This window comes from Leucoraja erinacea, chromosome 30, assembly GCF_028641065.1.
Source record: "Leucoraja erinacea ecotype New England chromosome 30, Leri_hhj_1, whole genome shotgun sequence".
In the NCBI taxonomy this organism is placed as follows: Eukaryota; Metazoa; Chordata; class Chondrichthyes; order Rajiformes; family Rajidae; genus Leucoraja; species Leucoraja erinaceus.
Genome location: NC_073406.1, coordinates 4,401,666 through 4,423,862, shown reverse-complemented (window position 1 = coordinate 4,423,862; position 22,197 = coordinate 4,401,666). Strand labels below are relative to the sequence as shown.

The 22,197-nt window shown below is 41.4% G+C and overlaps 1 protein-coding gene across 1 annotated transcript in view; it reads right to left on the bottom strand.

Annotated features, from left to right (window-relative positions):
* Nucleotides 1-22,197, bottom strand: part of ssu72 (SSU72 homolog, RNA polymerase II CTD phosphatase) — a 70,189-nt gene that overhangs the window by 37,037 nt on the left and 10,955 nt on the right. Inside the window, exon 2 of the mRNA XM_055659182.1 lies at nucleotides 20,066-20,209. Coding sequence (XP_055515157.1) covers nucleotides 20,066-20,209 — 144 coding nt within the window. The remainder of the gene's footprint in view (nucleotides 1-20,065; nucleotides 20,210-22,197) is intronic.

The following is a 22,197-nucleotide window of genomic DNA, read 5'->3' as shown; positions in this document are numbered from 1 at the left end:
CAGGTGTTTGGGGATTTTTCTTTATTATAGAGATAATTCTTCTGTCATCAGCTGTGGAGGTCTTCCTTGGCCTGCCAGTCCCTTTGCAATTAGTAAGCTCACCATATCTTCTTAATGATGTTCCAAACAGTTGATTTTGGTAAGCCTAAGGTTTGGTTGATGTCTCTTAACAGTTTTATTCTTGTTTCTCAGTCTCATAATGGTTTCTTTGACCTTCATTGGCACCACCTTGGTCCTCATGTTGATAAAGAGCAATAGAAGTTTCTAAAGGTGATGGAAAGACTAGAGGAAAGACTAGATGCCAAGACCTCTCTTATACCTGCATTAAGGAGGCAATTAAACACCCCTGAGCAATTACAAACACCTGTGAAGCCACGCGTCCCAAACATTATGGTGCCCTGAAATGGGGGACTATGTATAAACACAGCTGTAATTTCTACATGGTGAAACCAAAATGTATAAAAAACGGCCTTTATTAAATTCTGATAATGTGCACTTTAACCACATGTGATTTTTTTTCCTATTACAAATCTCAAATTGTGGAGTACAGAGGCAAATAAATAAATGGTGGGTCTTTGTCCCAAACATTATGGAGGGCACTGTACATGGCCAAACTGGAAGCCAAGACAGGACAGACCCAATTGGACATGGCTCCCAAATGCTAAGGAGAAATAAGAATAATTCCAATTTGAACTTGAACAGATATGAGATTGAAGAGACAAATTATAGTCCGGGAGCAGATCAGTGCTTAAAGGATTGATATTGCTAAGAACTAAAAAGCTTGAATTATAAAAATACACTGTCAGAACTAATTTAAATGAGAGAAGTTGAAGTCAACCAACAGTTCATGCTAAATTTTTGTGGTAATATACTAAAGTAGTAAATGCAAAATTAGGACATTTATGATCGAATATTTGACCTCAAGAGATAAATTTGAATACTTGATGGACTGAGTAGCTGAAGATAACTATTTCTAAATCTAGAGTGAACAGATCTCAGTACATATCCATCCTCTCCACATCACGTTGAAGACCACTTGCGTAAAGCTACCAAGGCAGCAAAGATGCAGACTGGGCTTGCCATAAACTTTAAAAAAAAACAACAACAAAAAAAAACATGAAGGAATAATCTGCTGATTGTACCCGTATCTTACCCATTCAAAACACTATCAATAGAAGACAATGCACAGACCTCAGTCTCCGTCAAAGATCAAACTTCAATGTATTAAAACATTGAGGAAAGATGGCACAGCATAAAATTAGACAAATTTATCTGTGGGCCATTAATTGGATAACATCACAAGATGATGCCTCCCAATCTAACAAACTCAACAAGCGAACCAAACGCCATTTGAAGGACAGTGGAAGAGCATGCATTAGGTGAAATGTGTGTCATATTATGCTGAGCATGTTAACAGAAGCACTTATTCAGCAAAATTCTTCACTAAGTCTATGTAATGCAATTATGCCCATGTTTGTAATGGAAAATTAATCTTGCACTAAATGTCACACCCTTTATCTGTATACTGTGGACGGCTTGAGCTCAGTTCCAGTTTTTTGTCACGTGTACCGAGGTACAATGAAATGTTTTTGTTGCATGCTAACCAGTCAGCTGAAAGACAATACATGATTACAACTGAGCCATTCAGTGTACAGATCGAGATCTAAAAGTGTGTAGCGATTGTAGCGTGTGAGCAGATCCACCTATGTGACTAACACACAAATAGTCAGGTGGGTTGGGCACCATCTTGGATCTGATTGTAATTATGTGCAGTCTTTTCTTTGACTGGAGAGCATGCAATAAAATGCTTTTCACTGTACCTCAGGACGTGACAATCATAAACTAGTCAGCTCTGTGAAGATGACAACGTTACCTCCACCCTGAGCAGACATCATTTCATCCAATTTGCCCCTCAGTATCATGACATTACTAGTGATAGTTATCTTCAGCTAACATGACTGGCTCTGTAATACTGGCCAAATACTATGAAAACAAAGGGTAAACGGTATAGTATCTCAACCCTATAATTCTCAACCTGCCTAGCAAAATTAGAATTTACTTCCCTCAATGGCTAAGCAGCAGGATGGTGGAGTGGGTCAATGCCAACTAGTAGCATTGACCATTAACTCCCACACCCATGCCCAGTTCAGGCTTCACCAGGACCATGCTACTTAAGACCTCAACACTCTAGTTCAAATGTGGGCACAAATTAAATTCTAAGGTGAGGCGATGGCTATTGGCAAGTAGCAATGCAAAGTCATCCAGGGAGAATTCTCCATTTACTGTCAGACAGTACAAAGGTTCTTATCAATGGCTGAAGGTGGTCAAAATCTAAGCCGGAATTATAACTACAAGTATTTCTCAGGGAAGCATTTTAGACTCTGCTCTCTTTGACTTCTATCAATGAACTTTGTTCAATATTAAAATTCAAAGAGGGCTTGTTTGACATCTGCAGGGACCAATTTCTTCGGCAATTCTTCAGGTAGGGAAGCAATGTGTCCTGCGTAGCAAGTCGCAAGCAACAGGGTTGGTACAAGTTGAAAGAAGTGTCCATAAGGCAGAGCCAGGTAATGTCATACAAGACCATTAGACTCAGCTCACTACTTGTGATGTGGTCAGAAACAAGCCGCCACCCATGATATTATCAGATAACTCCTCACCAAATATCCCGCGTGAATCACAATTGTCCAGTTCTTCCACTGGATCATTGGATTAGAAAGAGGTCTGAGGATAGATACACCACGAAGAGTACATCATATGAACATTCCCCCATCTAGACAATCAACTGCCTGTTACAAATCACGATTGGATGGGGCAGGTTTATGTAGCTCTAATCAGCTGATATGGACAATTTAGTTACGCTGAAAGTTAGCCTCCGTTTAGCATGCATAGTATCATGGTTCAAAACTTTTGTTGTGTAGAGGTCTTAGAAGATACGAGTTGAGGACAATGGATTTCCCCAAGTTATCAGAAATTAGATGTCACATGGAACATTACTGCAGGCTCCACAAAATGCAAGTTTCGAAAATGGAGCAGAAAACTATTTTGGAATGCAATGGAATTTAATTTTTCATCGTACCATAATGCCACAGCAAATTTGAGCAATTTAAAGCCCAGCAGTACTTCCGGGTGGAAATTCTTAGAAATTGCCTAAATGAAATAAGATTCTGACCAGTTCCCAATAGTTTATCCCACATACGCTGTTTATAGAGAAACCATGGGCTGGTATCAATACAGGAATGCTAGAGGCTTAACACACAACTATAGGGCAGTGCTAAACATATGTCTCTGTACTTGCTACACTAATCGGTCAGCCTGATGTCCAATTAGGCAGGTAGTTTTTTGGACTTCCAAGTGACAAAAATCAAATAGGAAAAAAGTACCATAAGGCACCAATTAGAGATGTTCATATGAAAGGTTTGCAATAAAATGGAGAAGAATTAATGAGACAAACATCATAGGGGAAAGAAAAACCCATAACTGCTTTAGTATTGTCAAGTCCACTGAGAATTGAGGCCATTACCACTAAGTGTTCTTCATGTCCTTGGCAGCTAAACTATAAGTAAGTAGTCTTTCCCGACAGTACTTTCAAAGATACCACAGACATAATTTTACTTCCAATTTATCCACATTAACCTCTTAACCCGTTTAAGAAGGAACTGCAGATGCTGGAAAATCGAAGGTACACAAAAATGCTGGAGAAACTCAGCAGGTGCAGCAGCATCTATGGAGCGAAGGAAATAGGTAACGTTTCGGGCCAAAATGTTGCCTATTTCCTTCGCTCCATAGATGCTGCTTCACCCACTGCGTTTCTCCAGCATTTTTGTGTACCTCTTAACCTGGATAGTTTACATTGCGAGTCCACAAACATTTTTGCGATCATTGCGATATATTCTTTCCGAGGCTACATGAAAATTGAAGCAGTTACAATGAATCAGCCTCAAAGCTGGAGTAACTCAGCGGGTGAGGCAGCATCTCTGGAGAAAAGGAATAGATGACGTTTTGGGTCGAGACCCATCTGCAGACAGAGTCAGGGGAAAGGAAAACAAGAGATATAGATGGTGATATAGAGGGATATAAAACAAATATGCAAAACAATAATGATAAGAAACAAACCATTGCTAGCTGTGGGCAAGGTGAATACTTAATATTTGCAATGCTAAGTAAAACTACCCAGGGAACCAAAACTAAGGTTTACTTAAGGTAGTCACTAAAATCCTTTCACAAATTATTTAGCCGGGGATGGGTTTGAATATGGAATTAACTAACCCACACACCACCTACCTACCCAAACCAAATCCAACCATATATTCTGGTTAGAGCAAGCTATGCCTTACTGACCTCACTCATTCAGCCGAATGGTTTTGCATGTCCACAAGAGTCCTTTGCTCTGTCCAAAACCCATTTCATTCTCAATTAGATGGGTAACATGCTTAGCATGTCACACTAGTGATGGGTGAGGGCTGGGGAACGTTTAATTCTTTGGCTCATTTCACACAAGAATGTAGTTGATACGAATGGTAGAAATGCATCAACAAGAAATCTAACTAAACAGATGCAATAGATTGTGGTCATAATTTTTGATAAGGAGCAGGTTGAGGATGAATGGAAACATGGCATGGTCTGGTTAGGCTCAATGGCCTGCTAATGCTATTCTTTTCTCTAAACCACTTTGGAGATTTGAACACATCTTAAGTGATACTACTGTGCACTCAAGAGCATCCTGAACTGTCAGAAGTACATTCTTTCAAGAGCCAACAATAAATCAAGGCCCTAAATACTCTCCTGGAGATAGAAACTCATCCCACGGCAATATTTTCAAGTGCAGAGGAATTATGGTGCAAATCCTGGTGATCACCATACTACTGTTTGCCAGAACCTGCTGTGTATCGATCAGATGTCACACGTCACACTTCCCACAATATGGACATAATTTCAAAAGCACCCAAGTGGGGCATTGTGATATTGTGAAAGGCATGGCATCAATGCAAATATTCCTAATTCTATGTGATGAAAACTTCGTTCAAAACATTTCAGACAAATATCTGAAAATAACTTTACCAGAAAAAGAAATGCAGTGGCGTGTGCATGCAAGCTATCCACTGATCAACTGTTAACTGAAGCCTATAGAATGCAAGTAAAAATATCCATCAAAATCAGCAAAAACCACAAACACCCTGAAATATCAATATGGAATACGATCAAAGGTATTCCAGGAAGATTTTCAGAATGAAAACTTTCTGGTGAAAATTTCTCTGGGACTTTTCATTGGATTCACTAATGTTGATACTGGAGACTTAAACACCAAACGCTAACTTTGAGGTGAAATTGTGATGTTGGTAAACTCACTATTTCTCCCTGCCATCTACAAACCCAAAGGCCAATCTTGGAGACACAAGAGACGGCAGATGTTGGGATCTAGAACAAAACACCAAGTAGTGGAGGAACTCAGTGGGTCGGGCAGCATCTGTGGAGAGAGTGGACAGTTGATGTTTCAGGTCAGAACACTGATAATAAGACGAAAAAAGCTGGAAAAGGAAGTGGGAGCAGGGCAAGGTCTGGCAAGTGATAGGTGGCTAGATACAGGTGGAAAGGGGTGCAAATTAATGAGGCCTAGCCGTACCGTCTCCCTATGATGCAAAAAGTACTGAAATTCACCATTTCTACAAGTAACAAATGAGCACTTAAGCAGTGCATAAAAGGGATGTTGCAACATTTAGAATGGCATTCAAATAAGTCAATGCTCTCATTCATAGATAGGGCAGCAGAATATGTTCAGTCACATATTGGTTAGTTTACTGGAGTAATATCCAGAGGACAGCAGCTGGAGAAATCAAATTCAGTTAACAAAATTAATTTATCATTATTTGGGGGAAAATCCGAGTTAAAAAAAAAAAAGAAAAAAGTGAACTTATTGTAGGTCACCAAATTTGGCCACTAGAGTCTGTAGGGAAAGGAAATCTGTATTCTTTAACCAAATCATCCGGCCGAGAAGCTTTTCTTTCCCAATTCTTAGCAATCCGATCGAGAACCTTTGCATACAATATGCTCTTAGTTCCCTGGAACATATCCTTCATACAAGCCCATCGACTCCCCTCTATTTCCCTACCGCACACCTACAGCAGGAAAGTGGCTAGACGAGTCGACACGGTGGTGAAGACATCAGGCGTGCTTATCTTCATTAGCCGAGGCATTGACTACAAGAGTTGGGACCATAATGCAAACATGGGTTTGGCTGTACTTGGATGTGTTGTGGGCCATTCTAGGCCACTCTACAGGAAAGGTGTGTTTGAGCTAGATATGGTACAGAAAAGAATAATATCTGGATGGAAGGCTTATTGGATGGTTGGGTATCTTTCCTGGAGGAAATGAAGTCAAGGGGTACATATCCATGGGGTAGGTTGTCAGAATCAGTTTCCAATGCTGGGAGTATTTAGAGCCCGGGGCAGAGGATTAATGCAAGAGGGGAGTCTCAGGGGATCGGAGGGAATAATCTTTCCACACAAAGTAGTCGGTATTTGGATGGTGTTGCCAGAAGCACAAACAATAACCGCAGGTACTTGAATGAGCAAGGCATAGAGGGATTAGTAGATAGGTATGATGGCCCACAGAGAAGCAGGTTACTGAAGTGCCTGTTTTAATGCTCTACAATTCTATGACTGTGATGCCAAAAAACAAGATTGAACAAGACAGGCTCAATCAACCAAATCTGTTCCTGCCCGACACGTAGTGAGAAACAAAATAAACTGAGAAAAAAATGGTCTGTCTTTTTGATATGTGCTCTGAGCAAATCTCATCCAATAGACATAATGCCAGTACATTAGTGAATGTGGCTGAGCTGTTTTGCAATATGTTTGTGCTTGCCTGCCTTTCGCTGCATTCTGTACCTGTCAATTTTTTACACAGAGAGTGGTGGATCTGTGGAATTCTCTGCCACGGAAGGTAGTTGAGGCCAGTTCATTGGCTATATTTAAGAGAGATGTGGCCCTTGTGGCTAAAGGGATCAGGGGGTATGGAGAGAAGGCAGGGGTGGGATACTGAGTTGGATGAACAGCTATGATCCTATCGAATGGCGGTGCAGGCTCGAAGGGCCGAATGGCCTACTCCTGCACATATTTTCTATGTTTCAAATTCAACCATATTTACAGGGAGACAGGAAAAGATTCAAGGATGCGCTCAAAACCTCCTGAAAGAGAAAGGCAACCCCAGCAATTCCTGGAAATCTCTGGACAATGCAACGATGAAAGAACAGTTTGTTGTGGGGAAAGTTTGAGCTCACAGAATTACACCACTTCAAACTGATTTTGGCCACCCCACTAGATATCACATGCCCCTTTTGTGAGTTTGCAATTCCTACATTGGCTTACATCAAACACACTCTAGCCCAAGGGCCACTGAACAACTCGATTAGTCTAAAGATACTTATGAGCCACCTACAATTTTGCAGCATTCATGCATCTCAACAGACTTGGTTAAACAGCATCTTCCTCTTCAAACAGTTTTATTCCCATTTCACTAATAAGGAATGTTTAATTTAGAGCTAAAGCATTGAAATGCCCACTTTGGCCCACTGAACCCATGCTGACCTGTTCACACTAGTTCTACGTTATCCCAATTTTCACATCCACTCTACGCATATGGGACAGTTTTACAGATGCCAATCTACAAAGTCACATCCATGGGACGAGAGAAAACCCTCATGGCCACAAGGAAAACATGCAAACTCTACAAAGTCAGCATCTGGAGTCAGGATTGAACCTGGGTCTCTGACTCGGAGGCAGCAGTTCTACCAATCTGTGCCACGCTGGAAACTCCTTCATTCAGCTATAAATTCATCAGGGTCTGCCTTCTCTGCTACTGGAAATATCATTTTCATTTAATCAGGTGAGGGAACCTGGTACGGCATATGTAGTGTGACCCAGTTCCCAAAATGGATTACTGAAACCCAATGGGCTGTTTTCCGTCTGCCAATGGACTGCTTTCTGTCACACTACCTGACCTGGATACGGCAGAGGCTGGAGAGTCTAGCTTTAAAAAAATATATATGCTCGAACAAGAATTCCCAAAGGAGTGTTGCCATTTGCAGCGTACAACTCAATGCAGTTCAGTAAATTACTCTAGACCATTAAAGTGAAGACGGTAGATGAGGAAATCTTTTAAGCAATAAAAGTGATCTAACTGTATGGTTAGAATGCAGTAGGCGTAAAATGCAATGAAAAGTCGCGGCTGCACTTAGCTACACAACTTAACAAACTTAGAACAAAATGGAAACCTGGCCTATGGGTACACAACTACAAATGAAGCTGGTAAACAAATCGCAGTACATAAAATTCAAAGCAATGAATCAGCTTTTTGGCCCAAATTGTTTCTAATGAGTTTTCATCTGTATCCTCCCAACGTACACGCACCTGGATCAGAGGATTCAACAAGGATTAAACTCTTAAGATGTCACTATGAATGATCAACCCATGTGCAAAACAGAAAACATTTAGATGAACTACTTGGCATCAAGTCAGACAGCAGGTTCAGAATGACACAGAGAACCCGCCTTAGAGGGAAGCTGCTGAACCTGGCCTCTGTTCACCCCGTGGACCGGAGAGGAGGGATTCAGATTCAGACAGAGGATCGATAACCAGACCGGATGCGGGAAGCAGTGCAATGCCTCGACGGAGGAGTGGGCTGCTGGAGGCCCTGCAACAGGCTTAGCTCATGGACTGGATAGCATGCAGCAAGCAGCACATAGCAGTGTAGGAAGATACCAACAGCCATGCTTAGCCAGGTCAACTCTGCAATGTCCCCAGGACAATGGGCCTGCATTATCAGATTAAGAACTCTACATCAAGGACTTGAAGATGGTGCCAAATCTGGCAACTGTTTACTGTCTCTCATTCTAATACTACTATACACTTGTACTGTATCTGACATGCTCATCTAAGATTTATCTAGACGATTATGTAGTGATACTTGTACTGATGTGTAAATAAAAATGTATTTCACTGTATCTCAGTACATGTGACAAATAAAGTGCCATTGTACCATCAGAGGGTATTAGCGATAAGGAGATATTGGACAAACTGGGATTGTTTTCTCAGGCAGGCCAGAGGTTGAGAAGAGACTTGAAATATATAAAATGATGAGGCAGAGATACAAAGGGGAGCACGTCCCACCTTGAAGCAATCTTTAACCCATTCTCTGCAATTGATTCTTACCACTGATGAGGCTCACCGGCCTAGAATTCCCTGGATTCTCTCTACCTCCCTTAAACAAAGCAAGAACATTAACATCCAGTCCACTGGGACCTCATGGGTAGCTAAAGATGCAAAAATCTTCGTCAAGGCTCCTGCAATCTCCTCTTGCGTCCCTCAATAAACTAGGATAGACCCCTTCAGGCCCAGGGGATTGATCCACCTCAATGCTCTTCAAGAGCCCCAACACTATACCTGCTTAATCTCCTTTTAATATTAGAATACTAATATGCAAGGACAGTTTTAGTTTTCTCCACACTAATCTCGCTGTCCTCTATGTATTTATCCTTATGAAAACAGATGCAAAGTACTTGTTCAGTACAAATACCCATCTTTATCCTACTTAGGTGGTCCTACTTTTTTCCTGGTTTGTTTTTAATGTAGGTATACATTTTCAGGGGAGATTTTCTTTAATCCAATTAGCCAGTCATTTTGTGGCCACTACCTTTGCCCCTTCTAATCACTTGAGTTATTTCCTCCTTTCCTTATATACCGGTCTGATTCCATTCTGATAAACCTTGAATGTGCTTCCTTTAACTTTGAGCAAGTTCACAACCGTAAACAGGATTCCTTTACTTTGCCATCCTGATCCCTACCGGAACAGGCTAAACTTTGATCAACTGGCCTTCAAATGACTCTATGTGGAATTACTCAATAACAACTGCTCTGTGTACCTTCCATGGCTCCTGCCTGGTAACAATTTGCCATACTCCAATTTAGTGCTTTCCTGCAACTTCCAGCCTTCTTCCCGTTCCAACAATCTTAAAACGTATGGAGTAGTGGTCACTATTCCTGAAATTCTCTTCCACTGGATACCAGCACACGTAGCCAACTCGTAAGATCTCCTCCCTTTCCCGGTGGTCAGCAATTTATTTCCTGTACTTTAGGCCGAACTACCTCACCAACTTCTATCTACGACACTCACAGCCCCAGATAATCCCGAGTTTCAGTTCCTTAACTGTCCGTAAGGAGCTGCAGTTGAACACATTTGTAGCCATCAGAGGCACTGGAAATCCTAACCTCTAACATCCTGCAGGATACTTGTATTTTAAGCCACTATCAACACAGGAAATAGGTAGGTAAACTGGTAGTCTAAAACATCCGCTGATAGGCGTATACACTTCCGATCATTATATTGCAAGACTGATATTACATTACAGAGATGTCAAAGGAGATTTGCATTGCCAGTGATGAAGTTATTTCTTAATAACTAGTCATGGAGCCTCTTTGGATAGTATTACTGAGGGATATTTACTCATGTGTTAAAAATGAAATCCAGATAGGTCTTCCTTGTTGACCCTTTCTCTAAACAAAAGATCGGTAAATTGGGGATAGTTTTAATGTAATGGTCTAATTAGAGGCGAGATGGGGATTTTTTTTTTACACCAAAGTACGATAGCAGTCACACACACAGTGCGAATTTTCAGCCCAAATCAGTTTTGTTTTTATAGTTCTAGACTAGGTATTGTGCATCTAGGAGAGATACTAGAGGTTGCAGCACAATTGGGTAAAGTTGGGATGTAATCTTCTTGGGAGGCTCCATATTCACATTAACACCAGATAGTTCATGGAATTAGATCGAACACAGGCCAGGATATCCAACTTTCACTTACAACCCACCCTCAGCTAACAAACATTGTTGCCCTACTTGGAAGGACGACAGGATACCAAAGGCACAATGCTTCCTGTGTGATGTGGTTTCAACATCCATCAGCAACTCTGCCTTAATAGCACTATAAATCCAAAACATGGCTGATAGACCAAAATTGATTGAAAGGTTTTAAATGCATCTGTCTTTTGCATTTCCAGACTAGGCTTTATCATTGAAACGGTTATATTTATAGTGCCACATCCTTTTATCAACTGTTGAATGTTGTACCCACCATTTGTGAATGGATGCGGCAAACCTGAAGAGTATTGATTAGATCCAATGGGTTTGAATTTTCTTTGGAGTTTTGCTTGTGATTTCAGATTTATTTCATTCGTTATGTGCCTCCTCAATTGATGGGAATTCCAGCAGAATCCTTGTTGATTGTTGCCTCCATGTTACAAGAACACTAACACGAAGGGAAAACGCTCAATCTCATTCAAAGCACTTCCAACAGTTACATCAATCCATTAGGGATTGGCAAGAGTGACACCTGTCATGACGATGAGCCATGATGATGATATGTAAATAAGATGACCTCTGTATCAAATGACCTGGAGATCAGATCGGGTGGGGCTGTGTAAGCCAAGCGGTGACTGTGAGTTAATAAACACAGAGAACAATGAATGTTGCTCATAATATACAATATTATAATAAACAGTATCATAATAACAGTATCATACTCGATAACACAAAATCGTCGTATCGCTTGGGAATTCTCCTTTCACGTTTTGGTCTACCAGTTGGCACAGAAGCATCAGAGTCCGTTGAATCTGTCAAGGTGTTATCACCCAGACACCTTCTCTGCTCACCTCCTGCATTGCAGCGTGCTGCCTCTGGAACTCTGTGGTCACCACCTCAGAAATGTCATCTTGTCCCTCTGGATCCGTAGCTCTTGGTGACTTTTGGGCTACCTCGTTTTGAGAATCCCTGGACATGTACTTTTTAACGCTCGGTATATTCCTCTTGCAGATAACACCTTCTGGAGACTTGACTGTCACCATGCTGTCGCTCCCCGATACAACATTGTGTGGTTGGCAATGGTAAGGAGTGTCTATCTTACCACCATCATCTCGCCTCACAAGCACATCATCCCCAGGCATTATTTCAGAGTGCCTGGCTCCTCGTTTCAAATCAGCATATCATTTTGCCGCGCCTTTCTTTTCGGCATCAGTCTCTCATTCTCCTGGTCATCCATCATCTCTCGCACCTCAGTTACTTTAGTGTGAATTTTCCTTCCAAACAAAGCTTCTGCTGGACTTTTCCCTGTCGTTGAGTGAGTGATTGCCCAATATACAGCTACGTATCCCAACAGTGCCTCCTTCCAGTTTTCCCCTTCAGCATCGGCGGTTCGTATCCTCTTCTATGGGTTGGGTTTGTCTCTCTACTTCTCCTTTAGCTTGTGGCCATTTCGGAGTTACCTTGTGATGATGGATACCTGTGATTCTCATGTATTCAGCAAATGTCTCAGAAACAAACTGGTCCATTGTCAGAATACAATGTAACAGGCAACCCATGTCTGGCAAAGAATCTTTGTTAATGCCTGTACAGTTTCTGCCGTAGTTGACTTCATCACTGCATACTCATAGTACCTACTATAGCAGTCTACCACTACCATAATTGATTCACCTGTTGGAAGTGGTCCAAGAAAGTCAATAGCTATGTCAACCCATGGTCCTGTTGGCAACTTTGTACTTCTAATTGGTTCTGGTGGGTTGCTCCTGCTGGTGATTTGGCATCCATGACACGTCTTGGCAACATTTTCAGCATTTTCTCACAACCTGGCCACCATGCTTTGCTCCTAAAGTTATGTTTGGTACTGACAATGCCTAAATGTCCTTCATGCACTAATGACACGACCCTTGGCCATAGTCTCTGTGGTATCACCAATCTGCTACCTCTCAGCACACACAGACCAATTACACAAAAATCATCTTTTATGGGAACATATGTTTTGTAAGGACATTGATCCCATTGCCCACTCTGTATACACTCTCTGATATCTTTGAATTCAGGATCATGTTCTGATTCCCTTTCAACTTCTTTTGTTGTCACTTCTCCTGCCGTTGACTGCTTCCCTCTCTAGCGTGGATGTCGTTTCCAGCTGTTCATCTTTCAAGTCTCAACAGCGGATCCATGATGTTTGCTTTCCCAGCAATGTGGACTACTTTGTACCTGTACTGTTGGAGTCTCAGCACCCAACGTTCTATTCTGGCACATGGCTTAGACTTTGTCGAATGGATCGCTTCCAGCGGCTTGTGATCTGTAACAAGTTCAAATTCAATGCCGTACGAGTATGCATGGAACTTTTCACAGGCCCACACTCGTCCCAGTGCTTCTTTCTGTGTTTGAGAATACCTTCTCTCCACGCTGGTTAACGATCTACTGGCATATGCTACGATTCTGGGTCCATCTGCATGTGTCTGTACCAACACTGCTCCTAACCCGACCGGACTAGCATCTGCTATGACTTTTGTTGGTGCTGCTGGATCATAATATCCAAGGGTTTCTGCACTCATTCGACCCCGTTTCTGTGATTTGAACGCCTGTCTCTGTTCACTACCAAACTTGAACAGTATGTCTTTCCTGGTCAACTTTCTCAGTGGATCTGCCAGTGTAGCAAAATTTGGAATGAATTCTGCGCAATAATTGACCAGTCCTAGAAAGCTCCTCATCTCGATTGCATTCTGAGGTTTCCGTGCATCTGCAATAGCTTTCACTTGAGCTTTGGCTGGGTTCAGCCCTTCACTTGTGAGTCTGTGTCCCATGAAATCCATCTCGGAGATGCCAAACTTGCACGTCTTCATTCACAGTGAGACCTGCTTCATGAAGTTTAGTCAACACTAGCTTCAACCTCCTGTCATGCACTTGCCGACTTGATGCATGGACAATGATGTTGTCTGATATGTTTGCTACTCCAGGTACACCTTGAATCACTCTGTGGATTTCGTGCTGATAGATCTCGGGAGCAGCACTGATCCCAAACATCAGTCTTTTGTATCGGTACAATCCGCACTGAGTGACGAATGTTGTCACCTCTTTTGACTCTGGATGTAATTCCAACTGATGATATCCCCACTTGAGATCAATTTTGGAAAACACTTTACTGGTTGACAACTCTTGTAGCACCTCATCAACCGTAGGAATTGGGTGTCTTTCTCTGATTATTGCCTCATTAGCTCTCCTCATGTCAACACACAGTCTAATGTCATCGTTGGGTTTCGGCACTAGACTCACCCATAGTGTCGAGCATTCAACTGGTTCAATAATGGTTTAGTTGCGGTGTATGTATATAACTTCCTACTACACCTTCTTGACGTGCACTTGATTTTTTGCAGTTTCAAGCATTCCCAAAGTGATCTGTCAATTACGTTGCTGTCGCTACCAGAATCTACAATCACTGGCACAGTAACACCTCCGATAGTTACTGCAACTTTCTCGTGATGGCTATCATTCAATGCAAACTGATAATTCCTTTTAACAGCATGCTCGCCAGCTTCATCACCTTCTACTTGACAGACATGAGCCTTCTTTTTCTACCAAGGTCTGTCTTTCTTTTCACTGGACTTCCCTTTCTTGTTGTAATCACTTTGTCTTGTCTTTGGTCTTACTTTTACATTTCTTTGCAAAAATATCATATCTCCACATTTCCTACATGTTCTACCTTTTGCTGGACAACATGCATCTTTCCCTAGGTGATCCTTGTTGCCACACCTGTAACACTCGATCTCATGTTCAGGCTTATTTCTTGGTCTACTGTAGGACAGCTGGTTAACTTGCCTAGTCTTTGAATCTTGTAATTTCATGCTGTGAAATTGTCCCACAACAGCTTCCAGTGCTGCTGCTGCAATCGACAAAGCATCATTAAGGTTTAACTCACCCCCTTTTTCTAGCAGCCTTCTCCTGAGCTTGTCTGACCTGCAATGCTGGACAACCTGATCCAATATCCGAGTTAATAAACACAGAGAACAACGAATGCAACCTCTTAATAATGTGTCAATATCATTATTCTTCACATCTGCGGCCAGGATGTGACAACACCTATACAATTCCTGGGAGTTGGGGACAGGTGGGAGAACAACATCACATCTCCACAGCATCACGCATGCGATACCAGCAGCTGCTAAATAGAATATTTTCAAAACCACACCAGTAACATTAAACTGGTGATCATAGAGATATGGATCAACAGGGTTCAGTTGGAATTCTTATCAAGCTGGACCAGTTCCAAATGAAATACAAATCTGGAGAAACTACAAAAAAAATTGCAATGCTGAAAAGCATATTCAAAGCCATGAAATCTACTCTTCAGGCTTGCCACATTCAATAGTGAGTACAACATTTAACCGTCGACAGGAAGACGTGGCTCTATAAATATCATGTGTTTACTCAAAGCCCAGTAAGTGCAAAAGTTCCATTCCCAGTCATTCCTTCTCCCTGCTCCCATGAGAGAGAAGATAGAGCTTGAAAGCTCGCACCAGACTCGGAAACTGCCGCTACCCCCATTATAGGCTTCTGAATGGTCCTAGAGTATCTAACCGTCCTAGAGTACAGTCCAATTCCACACTACCTCACTGTGGACATTGAACTTGGTCTATGCAACTGTTGTTCTACAACGTTGAGAAATATACTTTCTCCCTCCACCTTGTGTACTTGTGTTTGCCTTGATTGTGTTTATTATTCCGATTGCTCAAATAGAAAGCAAAACGTTTCACTATACCTCGTAAACCTGATAATAAATCTAAAATTCTTGCGCATGTACAAACATCTTCAATCAAAAGTGTGATATAGATGACTTATCTCTACCTCTTCCCGAGAAACACATGGTGATAAGGAACGGGATGGTTGTAGCAAATGTGATGTGTTGCCTGTGGAGCTAGACTTCTACTTCAGGACTACCTCCACTGTTTGTGAATAATTTTACATGCTCGATAATTGGTGGTGGTGGAAGCATATACAATATCATTTAAGAGGCCTTTAGATAGGCATATGGATATACAGAAATTGGACACATCAACCGTATGCAGGCAGAGGAGATTAGTTTAACTTGGCATCATGGTTGGTGTAGACACTGCGAGCTGAAGGATCTGCTCCGCTGTGCTGAGCTGCACTATGTTCTAGGGGAAAAGTCAGGCATCTTATCTGCAAAGCACAGGAACCAAGCAGCTAATTAATAGTAGAATAATCCTAAAAAGCAAAGTGACAACTAGATAGTGGAGCTTTAAAGTAAGAGGACAAAGATTTAATAGGAACCAGAGGGGACACCTTTTCACACAGAGGGTGGTAGGTATATGGAATGAGCTGCCAAGGGGGGCAGTTGATGCAGGTGCTATAACATTTCAAAGACATTTGGACAGATAAGAAAGGTTTAGAGGGATATAGGCTTGGATGGGGCATCTTGAGAGGCATGGACAAGTTGTGCCAAAAGGGCATGTTTCCATGCTGTACAACTAGTAATAGCAATCAATAACACGCTAATTAACTTTCTAAGGAGATACAAGGAACTGTAGATAAACTGGTGTACACAAAATTCTGGTGAAATTCAGCAATAATATAATATAACATAATATAATCCCCATTCCTTCATTGTAGACGAGTTTCTTTGGAGAAAATGGATAGGTGATATTTCGGGTCGGGACACTTCAGTCTGATTGCTGGGGGGGGGGGGGGGGGGGGGGGGGGGGGGGGGGGGGCATGGAGTTAATGCTGGAAGAGAGGTGGGGGCAAGACAAGGCCTGGAGAGTGATAACCTCCTTACCCTGCAGTTCTGCGTTTCACTAATGTAGAGTCCCACTAGCCCCAAATATGGACAAAAAAAAGATGCATTTGAGGGGTCGATCAGATTAAGTTTATAGTGATTACCTTTGGCATCAGGGCAACATCCAACCTAAGCCAAATGTGGCCTCAGGGAGTCTTATCAAAAAGACAGGAGGACATGATGGAAAAACACACCCTGGCTTGTCATACAGATAATACAGGTTGTTAAATGTCATTTGCCACCAGGCTATTATTATGGGAGTAAGATGGTCATCTGCAAAATGGTTACTGCCCAGGTTTCACAGGAAAACATCTGAAAGTTCACTTCCAAGTCAGTTTCCCAAATGAATATAATCCCCATTCCTTCATTGTAGACGAGTCCAAATACTGGAACTTGTTACCCAACAATATTGTGGAAACCTCTTCATTGGTTAAAATAAAACTGCTCACCACTAGCCTCCCATGGACAAATAAGGATGAACATTAAATATTAACCTTGCTAGCAACAGGCATCTCCCAAAATTTTAAGAGAGCATGTTTCATATAATTTACTCCAATTTTCAGACATCTGACTATCTACAATAGATACTCATGGACCGGGTGATTTCCATTGCAGCAAATAATCCATTTTAAATTGCCACACTTCATCACGATTAAAGGCAAATAAAATGAACTTAACCGTTTGTCATGTCAGCAGCTTAATTTCTCCTGCCTCATTCAACTGTCCTTTCTAGCCCTTGTTAAAACACATTATTCTGCCCATACTATGCCAAATTTGCATTAGACAGATCAGCATGTCTCCATTTATTACCAATAGTTTTAATTGCAGTCAGAAACCATGCAATTAGAACTTTTGATTGGGACCACTAGGACCTTGTATATTAAAGACAAGCGGCTCTCCGTGCAGTTGAAGTCATTAGTGCAAATGGTCATGCTTAAGGAACCAGGTAGACAAAAGTGCTGGAGAAACTCAGTGGGTGCAGCAGCATCTATGGAGCTAAGGAAATAGGCAACCTGAAGGGTTTCGGCCCGAAACATTGCCTATTTCCTTTTATCTCCAGCACTTTTGTCTACCTTCGAGTTTCCAGCATCTAAAGTTCCTTCTTAAACATGTTTAAGGAACCTATGGGATCACCTGAAGCATACAACTAAATGGCACCGCCACCTGCAATTTACAGAGCCAGCAATTGAAGGATAATCCTAGATTCACTTTACAAAGTGAGACCCGGAAAACCACCTTTGTGGGGAAAAGCCTACTAAAATCTGAAATATTATAGAATGGATATTAAAGATGGTACATTCTTCAGTAGGCAGGTCCACAGTTTGTCTTCTTTGGATACATGCAGAGATTGAATTAATCCAGTTGTGTTATTAAAATTAACAGATATAGATGCTCTAATTTAAATGTTCCAGCCAAACAACTGCTGCAAAACAGACGGTTTCAATTCGCCAGGCCCAAGTATGAAACTCAAGTGGAATTAAGATGTCCATGTTGCATCTAGACTGCCAGAGCTCAAGTAACACCAGGGCTTGGTTGTCATTAATTTGGTAAACAGCATAATCTTATAACATTTATGATCCCCAGTAGAGTCAGATCTACATCATTTCAGGCTTACCTGCGCCAATAGTGCTTTATCTGTGCTAATTAAATGTACAAAGGCAGTCACTTTTTGAAAAGTACTCAGTGAATTGTACTGTAGAATTGGTTAACTGGCTAAAATTAGTATCAACTACAAAAAACCCCAGCAAATTTACTATTTTTAACTAAAATCCTAGGATTAAAAGATGACACAGGGGCAATTAAATCCACGTGTCTGGGCAAAACAGTGATCACGTGCGTACATTCTGGATGTTGGTTGGAAAACTGGACTTTTGTCGTGAGCAGTCAGCCAAAAAAAGAATGAGTGTACTTCCCATCTTCAAAATGGCCGTCACGAGCAAGGAAGAAACAAAACTAAAATGATGCTCTTGTAATGCAAATACTAACACAACTAGAAATCAATATGGAAGGGAAACATTTAAGAATTGGAGGAAAGACTGGCGAGTATTGGCAAGTTACCCATCTTACAACTTTCAAAATTGTTGAGAACTTTGTTGGGCTAAATCCAATGATTGTTTCAGTCTGTTCTTCCCTTCGTTGACCCAGCAAATCCAAGGGTCAGAGAATGCACTTCCTATCAACATATATCAGCAATGTCTGCACTAACCTTAAATGCTGCTCTCACCTTGAAGCTAATGTAAAAGCCAGGTATTTGAGCAGAGGGCACGCTAAAATACTAAAATTTGTAGCAGAGATTTATTTAGCAACATCCTTATTGCCTCAAAAGGTTGTGGACTCCAACTCCAACTGAAACCAACATGCTAGCAGTGCTGAGTGTGTTACATTCCTGAAAGTGCTATCTTTTAGATGTAATAATTGGGAATCCCATCTTCTCTGCCAGGGGCGACTCAAAAGTGGGAATTAATTCCTGGAATCCTGGCCAGTGCTCTATCAACATTACTAAAACAGATCCTCTGCTGATCATATTGGTGTTTGTGGAAAGTTGCTGCACATAAAGTGAGTACACTTCAAAAGTACTTAACTGGCTACAAGTGCTTTAAGACATCACAAAGTTGTGAAGGGCACCATACAAGCGCAAATATTTTTTATAATTAAATAGATTGAGAATTTCGTGCAAGTTACTACCAACAACATATTAAACTCATTGTGCAGGAAATTGTGGAAAAGTCATGATTTTCCTTAGCATTCTCAGAAATGGGAATCGTGTCCTGTCTCCTATGTTAGGAATGTTGCACCTTAGAATTCTAAGATCATTTTGATTTGGTTGTGGTTTAGTGGAGTATTTGCTGAGAACACGAACATCGTTACACTGAGGTCAAATAATTCAGTGCCCCCTGAAATATTGAAATATTTCAATGATTCCCAATATTGTTTTCACAAGCCAAGCTTGGACAAGAGATTACACCGTCGCCTTTTTAGAAAAATAACATTAATGGTTAGTTCACATACCACTCTAAAATGGCCATTATTATTCTGCTACATCTGAAAGAAGAGATGCCCGGCACTCATCTCTTCAACTTAAGAGTAACAGTTCTAAACTAGAGCCAATGTGGAAACTAGTGGGCATGCAGCAGTCTGTTGCTGCATAACTACACGCACGAATCCTTACCAAACTGGAGCTTCTTCTACCTATTCCTGGATAAACTTTGTAAACACTTTCATTAAATGGAATACTCTATAAAAGGAAGTTGACAAAGCACCAGAAGGCACAAAGGACCTGACTCACCCATGAAACTGTATTTTTCCTACCCTGGGAATTTATAACACTCTGGCATGTCTCCCCACTACAATAAAAATGCAAACACAGACACCTTGGAACCAGTGACCTAAAAACATAGTGTTCCTCATGGATACAGTTCTTTGTCTTTCCTAATGAGATCATTGTACATCTGATCATATGAAGTTTTGAAATCGTATATATTTGGCTTGTCCGGAGCAGGTCCTGGTAGCTTCACATGCATCCCCGTGCCAAACGATCGAACATTGAAGCCTTTTTTGCTGTAAGAGAAAGGAAAACAAATTTAGAAAAGATTAGGAAAATTATACGCATTTCAAAATTCAGCACTGTACATGTACTTTAACATCTAGAAAACAGTCAAGACTGGGCATTGGCCCAGCTTCCCACAAATAGCAGACATACACAATATTCCTTCCAAAAGTTGGGGGTGGAAGAGCCCAATAAAATTCAGTCTGGCCAAACATTCAGACCCTTCCAGTGCCATTTTCAGTAATCACTTGCACTGGATAGCTCTTTCTAAATTTAATGTTCTGCTTACCAAGTACATATTCCCCATTTTGTTGGGGATACCATGATACAATGCGTTTTGGGGCATTTCTCTCCTATTTAAATATTCAGGTTTTGAGAGGTGAGAGAGTTTGTATTTCAAAGCACGATGCTGAACACACAGGCAAACTATCATTTGCCGAAGCTTTTCTCGATGGGGGAAAAAAACTGAGCAGGTTATAACAGAAAATAAACTAGAAACATTCAGATCTGTGGCAACATCGGTGGAAAGTGAAACGGTGTCAAGGACTCTGACTGAATTTGGGGAAAACATGGTAGTTTTAAGTTAAAGACAAGCCGGCAGTAGATTAAGATTTGCAACATAAACCCTGACCTGCAGAGTGCTTCTAACATTTTTTTATTTCAGATTTCCAGCAGACGCAGCACTTTTGATTTTTAATGAACAGACTGCGGCAGCTGTTTTGAAAATAATTAGCATTCAGCCAAAAAAAACCTCCAGAGAAACTCAATGAGGAAGCAGACAATGTTTCAGGTCGGTGGAGACACTTCTTCAGTGTCTCCACATATGCTGTCTGACCCATAAGTTCCTCCAGCAGTTTGCTTTTTGCTCAAGATGCCCGCTTCTTGTGTCTGGCCTTCAGCCAACCTCAGGTAAGTCTGTGTGGAGTGACAGGCGCCAGGCCATTGCTGGAATTAAGCCACTGAATCAAGTAAGAGTAAGAATCCACTTCTCACAGCCTTTGCCAGCCAGACTTGGCACAGAATCAGTCAACAATCATCTATGAATGAACATTCCTAACACTTTGGAACAGATGGGAAAAGGTAAAGCTAAAAACGTAAAATAATTTGCACACCATTCTAATTGTGTTTTGATTTTATACTTTAAAAGCGTAAATATTTAAAGCATTCAACAGTTAAAAGTAAGAACAAGACTTTGACTGGACCAAAGCTCTCTCCAACTTTTGCCACCTGACAAATAAGGGTCTTTCAAGAATGCCCTCAACAGTTTAGTGCCCAAGTTTAATTATCACCGAGGGCTTCTTATGCTTTGCTGGATGCTTCTCAGATAGAAGCTTTTTTGAGAGGGGGGGGGGGGGGGGGGGGGGGTGGAAAATCAGTTCATTTGATCTACCTTTTGTTCTGCTTTAAGTGCAAGCAGGAAGACAACATGGGAGACAAGTTGATTTCAACTAGATACGGCCCAATACGGAATCAAGGGATATGGGGAGAAAGCAGGAACGGACGGGGTACTGATTTTGGATGATCAGCCATGATCATATTGAATGGCTGTGCTGGCTCGAAGGGCCGAATGGCCTACCCCTGCGCCCATTTTCTATGTTCTATGTTTTCTAATACCTTCACTGTTAGTGTACTGAGGGAATAGACACCTTGCCTCACTTCATCAGCTGAGCAAAATGCAAAAAATATTCATAGACTTCCAGTACACTAGTGGCTCTCCACTAAAAATATCCGAGTAGATGGTGTTGATTGTTGAGAGTGCTACACCACATTATCGTGATTTTTACACCACAAGGCAATCACGTTGCAATTTACAAACGCACAATCTCAAAAGGGACAGCAGAAATCTGGGGTCAGATCCTGCTGGCAGGGTCTTGCAGATTGAAATGGCCCTATAAAGTAAAGCGGGTAGCATAAACTTTACCGCACATCATTATTTTGAGGCTGTTGACAGAAAAACTCAATTCAAACTATTTTGTCTAACCTCAATTTGTGCAAGAAC